The sequence below is a fragment of the Sturnus vulgaris genome, chromosome Z, assembly GCF_052056855.1.
Source record: "Sturnus vulgaris isolate bStuVul1 chromosome Z, bStuVul1.hap1, whole genome shotgun sequence".
Lineage (NCBI taxonomy): Eukaryota > Metazoa > Chordata > Aves > Passeriformes > Sturnidae > Sturnus > Sturnus vulgaris.
Window position 1 is genome coordinate 47,018,010 of NC_142283.1, and position 20,099 is coordinate 47,038,108.

Sequence of the window (20,099 nt, forward strand, 5' to 3'; positions counted from 1 at the left end):
CTATTTTGTTAATTGACTAAGCAACATCCATGTCATTCAGATAATTTTTCTGGAGACGTTATGATCAGTAGTTGTGTGACTTTTATCAATTCAGTTCTAATTAAGTACTTTTGTGTGATTTGTGCTATGCAGTTCATTACAAAGTGAAGTCTGTAAATATTCCTGTCTAGCTTTGAGGAACATGGATGGCAGACTAAAAATGAAGCATTTTAGAATGCCTCCTTTGTTCTCTTTATTTCATAAATTGAAGACTTTTTCTATCATCCTTTACACGAGAAAAAAAAAATTACAAATTTACTGACATTGTAAAAGCAGGCTTTACTTGGTGGAGCCACTATATACACTGCTAGGACAAGTATCCATTATGTTATTTCTCCTGTAGTTCTGCTTTTTGAAGGGAAGAGTAAATGCTGAACAGGATTGTTTGATGTTTGCCCATCTTCTAGATGTTTGCCCAATGTTCAGTTTGTTTCATGGAGGGTCACCCAAGAAATCAGAGTTCTGATACAAATTAGCAACTTTATATATCAGGGTTTTATTGTGCACTTTTTGAGTGAGTTTTAAAATCCTTTTTTTCCATTATTGATAGCAGCTTCTTTAAAACCAAAAGAATTTTAAAAGGCTTGGGTGAATAAAAAAGAAAAAATTGATTAAATTATTCTGAAATATATACTACTACTACTACTAAATAAATTGTTTCTATTGTGTTCAAGGGCGCTATAATGCAGTTTTCTTCCTATATGGACAATAAGCCTGAAAGCAAAACTTAGCTGGTTTTGCATTTACAAAGTTGAATGTGTCTTAATGTGGGTTTTTTATTTTAATTCTTTAGTGCAATATATGGATTTTGTGTCACTAGTCCTCATGACAATAGTTGTATATAAAAAAAGATAATTAATTTGAACTATAAATAGTAGTAGCAAGGAAATAAAGTTGTTTGGGAATTTTATAAATCATAGAGTCATAGAATGGTTTAGATTGGAAGGGGCTTAATGATGATTTTTTCCAGCTTTATTCCACTTTCCCGTAGACCAGGTTGCTCAAACCCCCATTCAGCCTTGTATTGAACACTTCTAGAGATGGGGCATCTACAGCTTCTCTAGACCATACATTCCAGCACCTCGCCATCCTTAGAGTGAAGAATTTCTTTCTTCCATTGACCACAACTCTTAGAGTGTGACTAATTCCCTATCCACTGAGTGACCCATCCATTGAATCTACACCTCTCCAGTTTAGAGACAAGGACATAATGACACTACTATCACCCATTATGTAATGTGTTATTTATCTTACTTCTTTTTATGGACTTGGCAAAAGCTGAAGTATGTGGGCTGTGTTGCCAGCTACTAAAAAGACTGTGCTTCCTAGAGTAAAGCTGTTATCACCGACAACTTCTTTTCCATCTAAGGAAGTCTTTGCAGTAGCAGAACTTAAAGTTTATGGAAAGACTGCATGCTGTGAATAAGATTTGTGACAGTCAGTTTAAGTACAAAAAGGCTATTCCCTGAGGGAAGTTCTCAGTAAAGACAACTTGTTGCAGATTCTTTTTTCTCTTGGCATGGGAAAATACAAAAATGGTATGTGGTAAGTATTAAATAATTGTCCAGCTGTGGCTGAAGGGCATGTGAAGTAAAATAAGAGCAGGAGTTACAGCAAACATATGTGAGTTTACACAGTTAATTTGAAGTGACAAAGCTCAAGATTCAAAGCTTCACCTTTTCCAAGGAGGATAAGCAGTAACACACTGTAGGAGTCAGACAGGATAACAAGCATAAATACATTTGAACAGCTAGTAGAATTAAACTGTCACTGGAAGTTTCATGGAATACTGTCATTTTGCAAAGAAAATTCTTTATCATAAATAGTGAGTTGTCAGGTCCTGGGGATTTTCTTACCTTTTGGTTTTGATTTGCCTTTCAGAGGTGTCCAGTCAAAACTAGCTGGGCCCTTTGTATAGCAGCATTTGGTGGGTGGACTTTTTACAGAAATGCATACCACTGGAAGATGGCCAACACAGAGTGTAGGTCAATGTCTTATGCTTACTGTTCTATTGAGCCTTAATATTTAGGATAATTGCATTCAAGTGTTTGTTACAGTGACAGTTACTCATGAAGATTTAAATATTTTGGCAAGAAAAAATGCAATTGCTACAGTACAGCTGCTGATTTGGTCTAGAAATTTGTAGCGTTATAGGTTGGTATGGCCATTCTGTCTGTAGAAAATTGCAACTATAGGATTAACAAGAAAGGTATTTTGTATTAATTGGAATGGAGTAGAAGCAGGGAGAGGAAATATTTATATATCATGCAAAATTATCATTAAAATTGTAAGCCTTAGCTGGAGCTAGGATAAGAAGATGCATTAAGGCAATGGCATGAGTCCGTAGGAAACATGCTTCTTTAGCTCAAGTGCTCATAAAAGAACATGTTTATAAGATTTTCTGGTATCATTGTTTTGAAGTTTAATATAAACAGATTTTTCTATGGTTTTGAGCTTCATGTCTACTCTCCATTTAATTTGAATGAAGTTTGGAATAGCGGACACTTAATAAATGTACATTAGTCTCTATATGAGTATGGTTCTACTAGTAAGAGGTAGTCTTTGGTATCTTTTTCCTCCTTAATGTGATTGTAATTCTTAATGTGTCCTGTGGAAGAGGAGGCCTGTCTAAATATGCAACATAGTAGTCCTTCAAATTCCAGTTTTTCTTGCTTACTAGTATTGAGTTTTTCCTGTTTCAAGCCATTTTCAATCATAAAACTAGTAAAAGATTTTAAAAATTAGTAACTATACTAAAATTAGTAGCTATAGCTAAATCAACTTTATCAGTCTAATAGTTTCAATCCCAGTTGCACGGAATAGGATTTGCTTATTTATCTACAATGAGAAACCTCTCCTCCCATTTTGTTTTTCTACCATCTTGTATCTGTTTCTTACAAAAAATGGATGTGAAAAGCAAGCAGTTCAAGTGAAAATGTCTTCTCAAAGTCTTTTGACTCAGAATTTGCTATGCTGACAGCATGGAGATTGACTCCTTCGACCTCAACCACTGGCTTCTCTCCAAAGGAACATTCACCTGTTGCTTTGGGACATGAAGAGGGACCATATGCTCAGGTGCCAGCTGCTCTTCCATGGTTGTGCAGCATGGCCTGGGCAAAGTCACCTGCCAAACCTCAGCAAACCTCGGTTCTGTTGCTACCTGATCCTCTTGTGCCTACTTGAACCTGCAGTTCTTCATATTAAACTTGTGTTTGGGTAATGCATGCATTGGCAGTGAAAAGCAATTTTTGTCTCTTCCAGTACTCAATCTGCAGTGAACCTTTAATTGAATTATCCAACCCAGGTGCCAGTGGGTCCTTATTTTTTGTAACTAGTGGTGACGAATTCATCATCAAAACAGTTCAACACAAAGAGGCTGAGTTTCTTCAGAAGCTTTTGCCAGGTTATTATATGGTAAGTAATTGAAGACTGTATTTTACCACTATTTCTTCTGTTTTGTGTCGCACTCCTGAAGGTTCAGTTTCATTTGTCTTAAAATATTTCACTGGGTTTATCTGTACTTTTTGTAATGTTTTTTACATTTTTACCTGCCTTTCTACTTCATGCCCTACACACCCAAGAGAAAGAATAGCTATAAATCAATAATATATTTAAGATAAGAATTGGTGCTCTTTTAGCATTCAAGCTGAATGTCATAATCTAATTTGATACCAAACTTTGCTTCTAATAAGCTAGTAACAAAATAAGGTTTCTAAATTTCTAATTCAGTTTTTTTTTCTCCATTTTGTGTTTGTCTACCCTCTGCATTTCACTCAGAGTGGACAAAGAAACTAGACCGGTCAGTTTCCCTTTCGTTTCCAACTACTTCTAATTTCCATTTCTCATGTATTAAAGCAATGATGTAAAAGATATTTTAATCCATGTAATTTGTTCAATTCTTGATTTTTAAATGGAGCTTTTTGAGGGCTAATTCTAAGTCCATTGTATTGGATTTTGTGTGTCATCTGAAGGGAAAACCATTGATTAAAAAGTAAGAAGAATTTGATTTTTTTCTAACAAAAGCCACTCATACATACAAACAGACATTCTTCTGGGTGGTATGTAGGACTTTCTATTATTAGACTGTGACTGGCTTTTCTTACTTTGTCTTCTGAAGTAAATACTTGAAAAATTACCCTCTCACTTATACTAAAAATGAGGAATGTTGTCATTATTGCACTAAAGTAACATGGATACAATGTGTGTGTGTAAAAAAAAAAAAAAAAATTTAAAAAGGTGTGTACTGACACATCAAAAAGGACAACAGTAGCAGGTACTTTTTTGTTGTTCCTAATCATGATAATCCACTCAGCATAAGTTTGAGTTATTACAAGTACATATAAGGCCAGTTTGTATTGTTTCTGGGAAATTTCACACTGCTATGCAATGGCTTCCAAAGTATAAAACTTCAATCACTATGATTACTTCTGTGAAAGTACTTTGTTCTGATAGTTGTATGTTGTGATTTAGTAAGATCTGAAGTAGTCTTTTCCCTTCTTTGTTTTTCATGCCAAAGACTGAGAATAGTTGTATTCAGAATGAGGGTTTTTTCTCTCACCTGTTATCTTCTCTTACCTAATTTATTTTGCCTGTTCTGAAATTTGGATTATTTCACACTTTTCTGTTCTGATGGTCAGTTCTGATCTTGTTATGACCTCACACTCCTTTGGAAATAACTTAGTCATTTGGCACTAACTCTGAGTGTGAAAAGCCTCATGCAGAGAGGGGTTCTGTTTTTCAGAATCCAAGTCAAGATAATGAGAACTACATTTGACCCAAACTCCTTCCAGCAGGTAAAATGCAAAGGTTGTTCAGGTCAGATAAAAGAAATCAAGTCTTTGGGATATTTTTAGGTTCGGCCTACTCTGTTCTTTTCTGTCAGAAGGAGAAACCTGCCATAAATGTAGTTACTGCTCTGCTCTTGGCCTTAATAAGTTCCTGGCGAGAAGGCAGTGCCTATGCTAACTGTCTGGAACAGAAAGCCACAAAGATAATCAACTGGTTAAAGAAACTGCTGAATAAGAAAACATTCACATTTTTCTTCATGTTTGTTAATGTTCTTTGCTGTTAAAAAAAAACTCTTTCTCAAGCATCACTGAAAATAGACGTATTTAAACACATCTCTTTTGTTTTAGAATCTGAACCAGAATCCAAGGACTCTTCTTCCCAAATTTTATGGGCTGTACTGCGTTCAGTCAGGAGGCATTAATATTAGAATTGTTGTCATGAACAATGTTTTGCCACGAGCCTTGAAAATGCATTTCACATATGACTTGAAAGGCTCTACATACAAACGGAGAGCATCAAGAAAAGAGAGGGAGAAGTCCAACCCTACATTCAAAGACCTGGATTTCCTGCAAGATATGCATGAAGGGTTGTATTTTGACTCTGAAACACACAGTGCACTGATGAAAACACTACAGCGGGATTGTCGGGTGAGTATATATTTAAACTTCTGTGTTCACCTCTGCTCTAAATTTAGTCAGTACAGGTTATTAACCTCCATTTGTTTTCCGTGCTATTTAAGGAGGGATAGCTATGGATGTCAGAGCACTGATGAAGCCTGTATTTTAGTTAAGCTATTGTGATCTGAGATCACAGTCATAGAATAGAATGTCCATGTATATTTTGAACACCAGTAGACTGGGGACCAGGAGCCCTTCCCTCACTGCAGAACTGGTTCCAGTGCTTGACCACCATCTCACTGAGGAACTTTGTCCTCTATCCACTCTGAACTTCCCCAGTGCAGCTTTAAGATTTCCCCTTGCATCCTATCACCAGACACCAGAGATCAGCACTACCCTTTCTGCAACCCTCAAACCTAATATCCTCCTCTGCTCCTCACAAATCATGCCCTGTCCTTTCACCATCTTTGTTGCCTTCCTTTGGACACATTCTACTATTTGATATCCTCCTTACACTGTAGAGCCCAAAGCTACATGCAGTTCTTAAGGTGAGGCTGCACCAATGCTGAGTGTAGTGGGACAATTACCTCTTTCAAACCAGGTGGCTGTACTGTGCTCAGTATACCCCAGGATATAGCTGGACATTCTGGACACCAGGGTACATTGCTGACTCATTGGGACAATGCTAATTTCCATGGCTATCCCTCTATTTCTCTGTACATCCAGGATTTAAACTGATCCACCTATGGCAATACAGATTAATGCTGGAATGAAGTCCAGTAGATTTGATGATGATGATGATTTCCTTTAATTTGGAGATGTTCATTCCTTTCTTCTCGGGGCGTAATTTCCCATAGAACCCTTATTATGTATGATAAACTGTGTGTAGAGCTGCTGTGAATTTGTCTCTTGGTTAGCTGGGAATGGGAAGGCAGGCCTAGTGGCAGCTATCTTATTTTTAGAGAAAGGTAATTTCTTCCTCAGCTGAAAAGTCCAGCATAAAAGCTGTCCTATCATTGCTCTTTGAGAGGATGTTTGGTGAATGGAATCAATTCCTGTTATGGACAGAGAGAATTGCTGTAATTTTTTTTTTTCCTTGTTGCATGAGTAAGAAAATATAAAGTAGGAAAAGAGATACTCCTAATCTCTCAGAGCTTCCCAGGATTCTTGGGGTTTTGGAGAGAAAAAAATTACTTTCTCTGAGGGAAATCTTAAGAATTTCACAATAAAAAAGTAAAATGGATAGTCTGAACTCGCCACACAGAAGAGACACCCTGAATATCAGAGTTTGTTGTTCACTGCCACCTGTGGTACAAGATGGAAAGCATTGTTTTTGCCCATGAATAGAATTTTTTGTTTAACTATCACAGAAGTCTGCAATGCCTTGTGATTGGTTTGTAAAACTGTGTGACCTAATGTTCAGCTGCATATTCAGCATGAGACATTTATCTAACACGACACATTGTTCTCTTTGTAGCCTCTTGCAGTGAGTATTTCCTGAGCTCCTACCATGTGTGATGACACAGAATGCATCAGTATGTCACATCTGGAGATCTGGATGTCTTTCTATGCATCCCCCACTTGTCCAAGGTTACTTACCCAGTCAAAGCCTGGGGGAATCTATTGTATTGGAAATAATAGAGGGAATCTAAAAGATAGAACTGAATTGGAAAGTAAAAACAAGAATCAATTGTTTAATTGTTACATATGAAGAGACTCCTACTGATTCATTGAAAGTCTGTGAAAATTCCTACTGCATTTTCAGTGTTAATATAATCCTTTACAGTGTATATCTTAAATTAACAGGTCTAAAGTTAGTCTACAGTTCTTAAAGGCCCAGCTATATTTTAAAATATTAAAAGTAAAGAAGAAAATTATCCTATAGTAATCAGTGTATTTACATAAATACACTTATACACAATAAAGTACATGCCTGTGTGTATCTGTAGATACATGTATATATACACACTGAAAGTTATATGCATATAAAAAAATTAACTGACTTCTTTTTCTATTCAAACAAGTCTTACTCTGTTGTAAAACAGAAGGAGCAGACACTTTATCTTTCATATAGCTGAATTTGCTCAGCTAAAAAGATTGAATCTGACTACCTGCCTTTTATTTCTGCCTTTAAAAAGACTAAAAATATTCAATCAATTTTGTGTAAAGGACATGAGTGTTGCCTCTGCTTTTTTCTGCCCATGAGATATTTGGATGGGTAGTGTGAGTGATAACTGACTTGAAATTAAGAATTCATTTAAAAAAAGAAATTTTTGATCTTTCCAGTATTTCAGGACTAAGAAATTTGCTTCTATGTTGCTTAAATTTGGATCATGTTTCCATTGCTCTTTTTTGCAATCAGAATCAGGAAGCAATGCACTTTTCTTCTACTTCTTAAATACAAATGTCCCTGGGTGCTAGCTTTTCTCCTCAAAATCCATCACGAAGTTCAGAGCCCTGGCAGAATTTCCTGGTAGTGAAGGATAGTGGTGTTGGTGACCTGCTGTGGTCTGTGACTGCTGCCACTGAATCTCCTGCCCTATTTAGCAATGGACCCATGTTTTCCTTGGTCAGCTTTTCTCTGTGTCTTGATATTCCTTGCCAGGCTCAACTCTATCTGGCCTTTAGCTTCCTTGACCACAGTTGCCATCCCTAGATGCCCAAACAGTTGTTTCTCTAATCCTTCTTTCTAGTCTGTCTATCCTCACCTGTCCTGTATGCTGGCTTTTCAAATTCAAGCTGTGCTGTGGATTCCTTGCTTAGCTGAATTGGCCTCCTGATACATCTGCTCAGCCAAGACAGACCGTCTTGACAACTGACATGGAGCTCCATCCTGAGGGAATGCAGTGCTGCAGTGGTGCACCACTGCTGGAGTACCAGTTCTGGCCTGTCACACCTCCTGGTACTGCTGGTGAGGAGGTGCATGACTTGCCCAGTTAGGGAATGGAGCTGAGTGGCTTGTGGTGATCCCTCATGGGCTGTTGCCTCCAGATTATCTCTGCTGGAGCAAGGACAGATTGATAGCATTGTTCAGCTTCCACATCCCCTGCTTGTTTTGTTCACACTTGAGGTGACAGGGTCTGAAAATTATCTCACAATTCATTTTGCAGTATTTGCACCTTAACTGAACCAAGGAGTGTAATATTGCAGCATTTCTAAAGATGGAACACTCATGAGTTAATCATATATTCAATGTACACAATTGAAAATTTGAACTCGCTTTCAAATTCCAGACAACTGCTGAGACTTACTGCAGCTATCCTCTCCTTGCCTTGTTGGAGAAGCAGTAACAATTAATCAAGTTGTGGTCACGTAGTTTATAAGAGCAAAAAAAAAATTTGAACATGCTTTTACTATGGAGAAACGAATGGCTTTTGAGAGTCTGCATTTTACCTTTTTGGCAAAGAACACTGGACTTTTCTGAGGAAATTACATTTTAAAAGTGGCTAACGAAGAAGTCTGTAAAGACAAGGAAATTTAAAGAGGGTCGTATCTCCTAAGTTTGAGATTTGGGCCTTATTTTCATCACTGCTTTTTTAGCCAGTTGCTACAAAAGTTTTGTGGTATGAATGCACATCTATTTTGTGCTCTAGCAACTGTAGTGGAGACTTTGTATGACCAAATGTATCCACAGCATTTTTCAAATCCCATAGTAGCGTGTGCAGTGTGTGTTTTTTCCTTTTTTCGACCTCAAAGGATCTACACATATACTTGTTTAAGCCAAATAGCTTCAGTGACCCATTCTACAGCAAATCCTTACAAACAGTAGTGTTGGCATAACTTCATGAAATATTAATCTGCAGCATAGGACAGAAATAAGAGATGGCATGGTGTGGCATGGAGATGGAGAACACACTAATCTTAGATGAAGGGCCTCTTTGTCAAAAATGGTAGTTTGAGGGAAATGACCATAGCATGATAGTGTAGATCTCTTGTATCTTTATATATTATCACTCTCGTAGTATCAATTGGCATTAGGAATTTCTTGGTACTTTTACTTTTAAAATCAGAATCCAGATTGTTAGTTTTGGATTGTTAGTTAACAATATATTTTGAGAATTCTGTTGAAATGGGAAGTAATTCCACATCTGTTTTGGTGGGAATGTGGTGATTCATTTTCTTGGGATAGATTTTTTCTAAACCAGACACATTTTTAGGCACTGACATTTGTGAACTTGTTCCTAAGAAACGCTTATTTTGTGAGACAGTACTTTTTAATGTGTGTTTATTTCATATTTAAGAGTAATTATTGATTTGTTGTAAAATCAGTCTTCTTTCTGCTGTGTTAATTCCTATGCCACTTTTCCAAAATGCTTGTAGGAGAGGAAATACTTCCCTGCATGATTGTCCGTTTAGTACTTATCTTAATAAGCTTGTAATTTTTTTTCTTTTGAGTCGTATTTTTCTTGACCCTTTTATGAAAATTATCTGATTACATTTTTGCATGCTGTTTTGCATGGATAGCAAATATACATGCAGATTTCTCTGTCAGATAGTGAGTAGTTTGGGCTGGCTGCATATAAAATAAAAATGACATTTCATGGCAGAAATACTTGTTTTGTTGTTAGTCACTAGCTGAGATAGTGGAGTGTAACCATGTCTAAGATGATTCACAGAATACTTTAACATGGGATTAACTCTGAGAAAAGAGAATCTGATTCAGAGAGTTAATTTTTCATGTTCTGAAACAACATATTTTGTGATGCCATTTTGCTGTGGGTTTTTATGTGGTGTGAAACAATCTAGTGCTTAAGGCTACAAGGGGTGAGTGTCGCTTGCAATCTGGAAGTTTTCAGAGTAGCTGAAGTCAGCCTTGACAGCAGTACTTGGTGACCAAGTGACAATACTGTGTTGACAGAATCTGTGTAGCTGTGAATTAACACCTATATAAGTACTACCAAGAAGAACAATTTAATGTTAAGTTAATGAACTGAAGGTTTACTTGTCATTATCAAATACGCCACTTGTTAGCACACAGCATGATTAAGAGCATTCTTGCTGAAACCCCACAGTGCCGTTTTGCTAGCAAGGTACAGGTCAGAATGGTTACAGGAGCAAAGATTGGGTTTTTCCTCCCTTTAGCTACACAGATAGTGTATTTCTAGTGATCTCACATGGATAGAGTAAGGTATTTTGCAGGCCTTTTGCTATGAATATAATACTGTAATTTATTTGAGTGGGTTTTTTTCATTAGATTAGGTTATAATTTTCATGGCTTTGCAACAAAAATTTGCTGCTGCGTCTCAAAAGCAGTCCTAAAATCACCAAAAGTATCTGCAAACAAATCTCAGCACAGGAAAAGATTTGTGCCTTTTTATATTCTCATAAAATGTTACATGTCCAGAAATGTCTTGATGTTCCGCATTTTATAACTTGTCCTTGTTGAAACAGCTGTGTGTGCAAAATGTCACTTACATATTTTAAAATGGCCACAGTTTGGTATTTGAAATATTAATGAAGACACATGTGTGAACCCTTCAGATATATTCAGCTGTAAATCTAACTGATTTACTTTTATCAAGAAGTAAAACGGCTGTCTTAATACAGACTGAGGAGTTTGAGACAAAGCTTTGAGTGGTAATTTATGAGATTCTTCCTTGTTATTCTGGTTAATTATTTCTTACTAGAAGTTTCATTAGAAACAAACGTGGAGCAAAACATGCTTAGATATGGTCACAGAGGTTCATTTGCATAAGGAGTGGTTGGTTTGGTTATCACATTTCTCAGGGGAAGTAATCAGAACTGTACATCAAAGCTGTAGGCAGACAGGGCCAGATCATGTTGTGATATCCTGAAGACATTTTGTGGACAGTACAATGGCACCTCTGAGTAGGGCCATGAACAGAGTGTCTGGGGCATAAGGGTTCTTATGCTATGTGTTGTTTATAAGAATTTGTACTGCAGTTAATCCATTGGATGTGAAGGTATTTCAGTCCGGTAAGGAACTGTAATAACAAAACAGCTACTTGTTTTTATTATGTTTTTCAGTAATCCTACACCAAAATCATAAATTCTCAAGGCATAGTCTGTTGTACTGTACAAGTAGTATGGATTTAAGTGGCAGTGATGAATTGATGTAGTCAGAAGAATTAATTTTATCACATAAGAGTTCCCTGTGGAAGAAGGAGCAGCACATTACAGCACAGCCTCCCATGAGACTACATCCAGTCCTAGACGTAGATTATGTAATTAGTGCAGTAAAATCATGTGTCTAATGTGACCTAATTCAAAATGCAGTAAAGAATATGTTGAAGGCAGAGCTGTCAGCAGTAATTCATAACTGTAAAATAAATGTGGCAATGCTTTTCCCAAGCCTGACTAGCTGCTGTTCTGGTTTTGCGTGAACAGTATTGGTTGCTATACTTCTAAGGTGTTATTTTTCAGCCTATCCAGAATTTACTTTCAGCGTTTGATGGCAAACATTCATTGATTAGATATTTAATGAATACATGAAATTGTAATTTCTTTTTGAGAAAGTCTGAGTAAAGGGTAGCAATAAGTAAGCAGTAAAGAACTTTAGAAGTTTTTGGCACCAAGTTGCTTTGTACCTGTTAGCCATAGTATTTCTTTACAATTTCTTTACAATTTATGATTGTAAACCACTAACATTTCCACACAACACACAATAAAATTTCAGAATCTTGTGGTTAGAATACATTTTTTTGTTGTGTATTTTGTTGTGAGTTCTGTGATGGAAGATGCTGAGAACTACTAAGGGCATACATTAGCAGAACTTTTCATGTTCCATTTGAAGTAAGGCATCACTGTGTAGGATCCTTCTGTGTAAGAGCAAACCATGGTGTCTTAAAGTCATTCTTTGAGTCTGAAAATCAGGTCTGATTTTATGTCTTTCTACATTTAGATTACAGTGTGTTATGCTTTGTTTCATCACTGCTCTGTTTATCTGAGCAATGAGTATTTTTCCAGCAATTAGGGTAAGTGATATAAAAACCTTATGATTAGACTTACAGATCCATACGAAGTTATTGATTTACTGCCATATAGTTTTTAAACCTACACAAGTGCTGAAATTGCATTTTACTTTTTTTTTTCCATTAAGAGAAGGGATGTTTCTGCTTAACCAGAAATACTCATGCTTGGATAATCTTCATCAAAAAACCTAGAATCTGCTCTTATCTCAATAAAATCACTTTTTTTCTTGCTCACTTAAAAAGATGTACTATTACCTCTTGATTCTGTGACAAAAATTACACCATTATCTCCGGGCAATATGTGCCAAAACCTATCATGAATCACTGCTGAGCTGCATGAGTAGAGATGTGAGTGGCACAGCATACCCCTCCTGGCTGTTACTGGTGTTTCTCCCTCCACTTAGTAGTTCTGTTGTGTAAGACATTCAACACAGTTGCCGTCTGACAATAACAGTTTGGTTGTATTACTAGATATGATTGCAACTTGCTTTAGTTCATATTTGGGTATTGACTTAAGCTGCATTGCCTTTCAGTGACAGCATGCCAGACTTCGTAATGGTGTAGCTGACTAAAAACAAATTAAAGTATTTCTGTGTGAGAGAAGGCATGCTACCAGAGGCTGATTGATTAAGTCATGCTTCAGAAGTAAAATTTGTCTTTTCAGTTTAGATAGGCTCTATTTACCCTAGAAGAGAGTTGCATGACTTTTGTGCTCCAATCCCATCAGCTGCTAATAAGGGAGTGGTAGCAAATACTTTTTTTCCCATTTGAAACTTCTCCAAGAATATGGTCTATGTTATAAATAGGAGGTGGAGGGGAGATAAGAGAGGACTACAGGCAAAAACGCTCTGGGAGGTCTGGAATGTGGACTAGAGATAATATAAAAAACGTTGTTCATGAGTATATGATGGAACCATTAATTGATTGTTTGCTATAAAAGAAAAGGTGCTGCCTGGAATTATCTTCCTTGACTACAAAATAACATCAGGTTACATTTCAACTATGCAAGTTTCTTTCCCACTTGTTACAAAAGCATTCAGCTAACTATAAAAGTAGCACTTTGACTTGTGTGGGACAGTAAAAGATTTTTGCTTGACTGTAATTTCACACACTCCCTGATAAGATAAGTTTGTACCTTGAGAGCCTGTTTTCACTCAGGTTTGCAAAAGGCTGCTGTGTAATTCTTTAGTGGTTTCAGTATAGTCATTCCTTCTTTGGTAGGTTCTAGAAAGTTTTAAGATCATGGATTACAGTCTGCTCCTGGGGATCCACATATTGAACAGTAACATGAAGGAAAAAGGAGGAGAGTGTTCCCGGAGTGCATCAGATGCAAAACGCCATGGAGGGCAGAAAGTTCTCTATTCCACAGCAATGGAGTCTATACAGGGCCCTGGGAAGTCTGGAGACTCCATCACCACAGAGACAACAAACACGTAAGTGCTGTAATCTGCTTTTAAGATTGCTATTAAAACTATAAACAGGCAAAATATTAATGAGTACACTGCATTCCAGGAACTGAAAGATTGAGCCTTTTTTTTTTTTCCCAAAGATTTGCCACAGAGCATGAAATGGGAATGCTCATCAGTAGATTGATTGTCTTTAAATACCTGATAGTTCAGAGTGACTTATGTATGCACATGTGCATTCTTTTCTAAAAGAGATGTTATTAGACAGCTATTACAAGTGTCCCAACTGTAATCTAATTTTATATGAAGCAGTCTGGTGAGAGCAAAGCAAAAACTATAAGTTAACTTTGAAATTAATATTCCTACAGGGGTTGTTTTCATCTTGAAGTAGTATACTCAGTGTACATAGAATGATATCATCAGCCACTGAAGTGCCAGTCATATATTTCCTGAGATTAAGAACTGATGTTTTTCTTCCATTTTTCTGTCCAGCAAAAAGTTTAATAGAAGTTTGACTAAATAAACAATCATTATTCTGGTGTTTCCTTCATAATATATTAAGTAGTATGAAAGCATTATCATCATCATTCAGCATTGCATATAATCAGTCCTTCATTATAATGAAGATTTAATTTTAAATTAAGGATTTACTTTTCTCCTGGTTCTCAAAGGAGCTGTGTAGGTAAATACAATTAACAATATAGAAATCTGTGCTTAAGCCTACAGCAAACAAGTGAGAGATTTTAATGATATTTAGCATTCAGAGAGAGTTTCCAGACACTGAGAACTCTAGACTGCAATTAGATAGAGATTTATTTCACTTGGTTTTTACAACTCACATTCAAACAGAAGACGGCCAGTGCTTTTGTTTGATGGCAGAGGTGTTGCACTAGCTGATTTCCTACACCATCTGAGCTAATATAGTGCTACTCTGATCCTGGCAAGTGTAGTCCTTCCTTGGCTCCTTTGCACTGTCTCTCTCATATTGGCATAATGGTAGTGGAGCAAAAAACAGTGCTGAGGATCTAAAGTGGACCATTTTTCTAGGTGTTGGAGTAGGAAGAGAGGGTCTTAGAATGAAGGTTCATGGCTCAGTACAGACCCTGGACCAACTAGAGGCCCATGCAGTCAGGATTCTCAGCTTGATCCTGTTGCTTTATCTGTCACTTATCTGTCTGTAAAGAAATTGTGGAAAAACATCGGTAATACATAATTTTTAGTGAAAAATATATGAGACAACCTTTTCAGTCTTTGGTTAATGTGCAGACTCTCTGTGATTTATCACCTATGATCAATAAAGTGAGAAAATTCTCTCTTATCTAAAGTTACTTATTCTCCTTAGCAAGAAACTGATGTATACCGTCTCCCAATTTTCAGATCATCTGAATATTTCCAATCTATCTAAAACGTATCTTAAAATATTTCTCCTTTTTAAATGATGGATATTTACCACTGAATCCCAGATAATTCCACTTTTCTATTTAAAATCCGTTACCTGCCAGGTGACTCACATTTGACTAACTTTGCACTGTGGCATCTGGCTTAAATATTGTCTATTCCTTTGGGTTTCCAAGTGGGTACGGTATAGCTGGTAACTGGTGATCAGAGATGTCTTAAAAGATGTTCTAACTATGTTGTTTCTCTTAGAATGGGAGGTATTCCAGCAAAAAGCCATAAAGGTGAAAAGCTGCTTTTATTTATGGGTATTATTGATATTCTCCAGTCTTACAGGTAAGCTGAACTTCAACTTTCAATGAATTTTCACTGAGTAAAATATTCTGAAATCACTTATAAAAATGGAAGTTTTATAAAGCAGTTCTGATTTAGATTTTTATACATTTAGGTTAATGAAGAAGCTGGAACATTCTTGGAAAGCTCTTGTTTATGATGGGGTAAGTAGATCTTACTATTTTTTTAAATGGCTGATATTTTAGCTGGTAGACCTTTGACCATGTTGACAAGGAAAGAACTAATTCTGGTATATTTGCAGTCTAACCTCACCATGTGGTTTGAACTGCTGCTGAAATCTTCCCAATATGTGCTCTGATTTTATTTGTTGAGCTTTCAATTACAACTAATAATATTAGTTTGTCAACACACAGAAGTCTGGCCACATAGCAGAACACTGATGAATCTATAAATGAAAAATATACAAAATTTAAAAAAAAAAATTCAAATGTTTGGAAGATTTTGCAGAATATAGCTGTATAATTCATAACTTATAATTTCATAAATGGAATACCTAAAAAGTTCTTGAAGAATTAACCTTTAAAAGGGAAAAAAAAGGTAATGATTCACTAGTTTTGATTATGCCTAAAATGCATAATGTAGTTTGCCTGAGGTGTCCAGCTTCTTTCTTGACGCCTTACTTGTGATTTACTTGTGGAAAATGTGACTGAGATCTCTTTCAATCTTGTAGGATACTGTTTCAGTTCACCGACCAAGTTTCTATGCAGACAGATTTTTAAAGTTTATGAATGCAAGAGTTTTCAAAAAAGTTCAAGGTAAGAACGTAGTGAATTCTACTCTTTTAGATATTTTTATAATCATAATTTTATAATGCTCCTGTCTTGGTGATAAAACAAGCGTTTCTTCAAGATCATATAGCACTTTTATAGCTCCAATCAAGAAACTAAATTTCTGGCAACCTGGATTTTACTCTATTAGCAAAATTACAGACAATTATGTACTATGTATTTTTGTCACATCGGGGCTATCTAAAGTTGGCTTCAGGTGACCACCTAGACTCTCTTTCACTCCCCCTTGTCCTGGTTTAGGGCGAATTTGGGAGAAAACTTCCAAAGGCCCCCCCCCAGGAAGCAAACCTGAGCGGCCCCTCCCCCAGCTGGTTCGGGAAAGAAATTTCTTCAGAGAGAAGTGGTAAAAACCTGTTTATTCAACAGGCACAGCACTGCCCAGCACAAAAAAAAACCCCAATACCGAACAACAAAACCTCTCAGTGCTGTGAAGAGATGACAAATTCAGAAAGGCTCTCTCCTGTGGGGGTAGCTCGGCCCAGTCTGGAAAATGGCGCTGGCCAGGCCAGGCCCCGGGGGCCGCAGGTGCGAGCTCCGGGTGCTCACCCGGGCCCCCAGTCCAGAGCAGGGTCAAATAATTCCAGGAAAAAAGAAAAAAAAAAAAAAAACAAAACACTTTCCTGGGAACTTCTCTGCTTCAGCTAGTCAGAAATTAACAAAAAGCAAAGGAGAGCTCTCTCTGCTGTCCAGCACGGTGACACAGTCCAGGAGGACAAGACGATGGAACTCCTGTATCTCTGTTTTGAAAACAACAGCCTCAGACATTCCACCGCTTCTCCTCCCCCCTCTTCACTCTCAAATCCAGCCTTAAAGGTACAAAACTTATTTCTGGGCTAAACAGACAAATGGGAATACAATTCAACATGACAAAGTCACCCCAGGACACCCCTCTTCAACTAGACAGAGGAAAAGTTATAACAAAAGGCAGGTGGGTTCATATAAGGATGGTGAGAGATCACTCACCAATTGCTATGCTGACTCAACTAAGGAAAACTAATTTAGTGTCTTGCTAATTAAAAAAAAGTTTAGAGACACTTACTAACAGGCTTTTTCCATCAAAAGTTCAGATCAAGTTTTATTTTCACTACCTTTTCTACCACTGGAAGTCATACTGGCCTTTGTTGCTCTTCATGTTGTCTAAGGATGATAACACTTTTCTAAAGACCAATTGAACTTGTGAACTCTGAGCCTGCCCATGAAAGCCAGTGTAAAAGGCCTAACAGATCAAAACAAAAAACATGATTATGTGTAAACGCATATGAAAGAAGATGGAAAACTGATAATAAAACAAGAAGGCAGAAGTGTTGCTGATAAGTATTTTGTGAAATTCTAAATAAGAAAAATAATAGGATAGACAGATAAAAGGAAAAGTTTGAGTAACGATACTAAAACAATTAAGATATTTTAAGTACAATGAAGGAACCTTTAAACGAAAAAGAAAAATTGAATTTACCCCAAGTAGTGATTCTCTGCATGCATGATATGCTATGACAGCTTTCTAGGAAAATAAGACTTTTTGTGCTTCTTATAAATATTAATGAATTGATGGATAATTTCTCTACAAATTGACCATGCTCCTGAAAGGAAACTTAATCTGAAGTGTTGGTAGTGCAGAGAAGGATGGTGATGGGTGACAAAAGAGACCTGGACAAGCTCGAGAAGTGGAACCATGGGAACCTGACTAAGTTCAACAAAACCAAGTGCAAAGTGTTATATTTGGGTTGAGGCAAACCCAGATACCAACACAGGCTGGGCAATGAACAGATGGAGAGCAGCCCTGGGCAGAAGGACTTGAAATGCTGGTGGAGGAGAGGCTGGACATGACCCAGCCATGAGCACTTGCAGCCCAGAAAGTCAGTTGTATCCTGGGCTCCATCTAAAGTAGTGTGGCCAGCAGGGCCAGGGAGGGCATTCTGCCCCTCTGCTCTGCTCTCGTGAGAGCCAGCTGGAACCCTGCATCCAGCTCGGGGGTCCCAGCACAGGAAGGACATCAGTGTCTTGGAGTGAGTCTAGAGGAGGGTCACCAATATAATTAGAGGGATGGAGCCCCGCTCCTATGACATCAGACTAGGTGAGTTGGAGATGTTCAGCCCAGAGAAGAGAAGTCTCTGGAGAAATCTTGTACCTGCCTTCCAGTACCTAAAGGGGACTTAAAAAAAGGCTGGAGATGGACTTTTTAAAAGGGCATATAGTGATAGGACAAGGGGAAATGGCTTTAAGCTGAAGAAGGGTAGATTTAGGTTAGATATTAGGAAGAAGCTCTTTGTAAGTGAGGGTGATTAGGAACTGGAACATGTTGCCCAGAGAAATTGTAGATGCCCCAACCTGGGAGTGTTCAAGGCCAGTTTAGTGGGGTTCTGAGCAAACTGCTCCAGTGGTAGGTGTTACTGGGATCAGCAGGGTTTGGAACTAGATGATATTTAAGATCCCTTCCAACACATGCCATTCTGTGACAGCTGCTGAGATGCACTCAATGTATGTGCAGTAAGGAAGTCTCTAATAAATATACTGGCAAGGCAAAGATGAGTGCTTGGGGTTTGATGAGGTCCAGGCTGTTCTTTGGGGAAAAGCTGTTCTGCTTATGTGAGCAATGAGGTTTTTTCCAACAATTATCACAAGTGTTATAAAACCTTATTGTAAGACATACAGATGAAGTGTTTTAAATAGTGTGCATACATATTAACTTGCTGCTTTACTACCAGATTATTTTTTAAACCCATGGAGGTGATGCTGAAATTGCATCTTTTTGTTTGTGTGCATGTTTCCTTCTAGTAAGAGAAGGGCTGGTTTTGATTACCCTCTAGGAGAGTGTTTTCTGAGTTGAGTTTTTTTTAATGAAGCAGTGTTCTTGACAAGTAAGTATTAAATGATGGGCTAGAATTATCTGCTTTGTAGAGAAACTTGTACTTTAAAATGGGTTTGAGTTAGCAGTTTCATAGTCCTGCTCATGGAAGTGTATTCGCTTCAGAGTTTGAGTGTCAAAATGTGCAATGGATACTCAGCTCAAATACTACAGGAGGAGTGTTGAGCATATGGTACTGTTTCAAACTGATAGAAGGTGTTTTGCAAATACTTTTTGACCAGTATTATGCAGGTCTCTTAACATTTGCATTAGTTATCTGGAGTGAGAAACAAGTCTGTGTGGACAGAGAGAGAACAAAATACAAACACTAGAACTAAATAAGATTTGAATAAGCCAAAAATTACTGTGCATGCTAGAATAAATTAATGATTTAAAGTGTTGAAAGTTAAATCCCTTGGAAAAGATTGACTAATAAGAAAACTGAAGAATCTAATGTTATGCGACAAAATGTGAAGCAAAATTCACCTTAAAGGAGAAAGGAGCCTCCTGAGACTCAGTTCTCTTTAAATCTTAGAATAATTTTGCCAAAGAACTGGTAGGTGTTCTGCTGTCTGAGACAATTACCAAAGGAACTCTTCTACGTTGGTAAAGAATAAAGAGTGTCTGCTCCTTACCACTCAATACTCCTGTTTAACAAAATAAATGCCATATATTTAATCTCAACATTCTAATTCTGACTGCTAGATTTGTTCCAGGACAAGACACAACTTGTTCTGTGTTTGAAGCCTACAATGTACAATTAAAGGATATCAAGCCTAATTTTCTCTTTGATTTTAATTAATCTGTATAATTTTTCCAGGCTGTTAACCTAAGTATCCTACTCTTACTGATTAATGTACTTTTATATAGATTAATGGCTCAAATGCATTATTATTCTTTCATAAAAAATTGGGAGTGTTCCTGCCTTCAGGAACATT

The 20,099-nt window shown here is 37.1% G+C and overlaps 1 protein-coding gene across 3 annotated transcripts in view; it reads left to right on the top strand.

The window, feature by feature from the left end:
• The window catches only part of PIP5K1B (phosphatidylinositol-4-phosphate 5-kinase type 1 beta), a 98,285-nt gene that overhangs the window by 58,466 nt on the left and 19,720 nt on the right, over positions 1-20,099 (top strand). For all 3 annotated transcript variants that reach the window (XM_088156853.1, XM_088156854.1, XM_014869913.2), the window contains 6 exons: positions 3,301-3,453; positions 5,175-5,474; positions 13,598-13,809; positions 15,430-15,513; positions 15,626-15,674; positions 16,202-16,286. In XM_088156853.1, the coding sequence (XP_088012979.1) occupies positions 3,301-3,453; positions 5,175-5,474; positions 13,598-13,809; positions 15,430-15,513; positions 15,626-15,674; positions 16,202-16,286 (883 nt within the window). The remainder of the gene's footprint in view (positions 1-3,300; positions 3,454-5,174; positions 5,475-13,597; positions 13,810-15,429; positions 15,514-15,625; positions 15,675-16,201; positions 16,287-20,099) is intronic.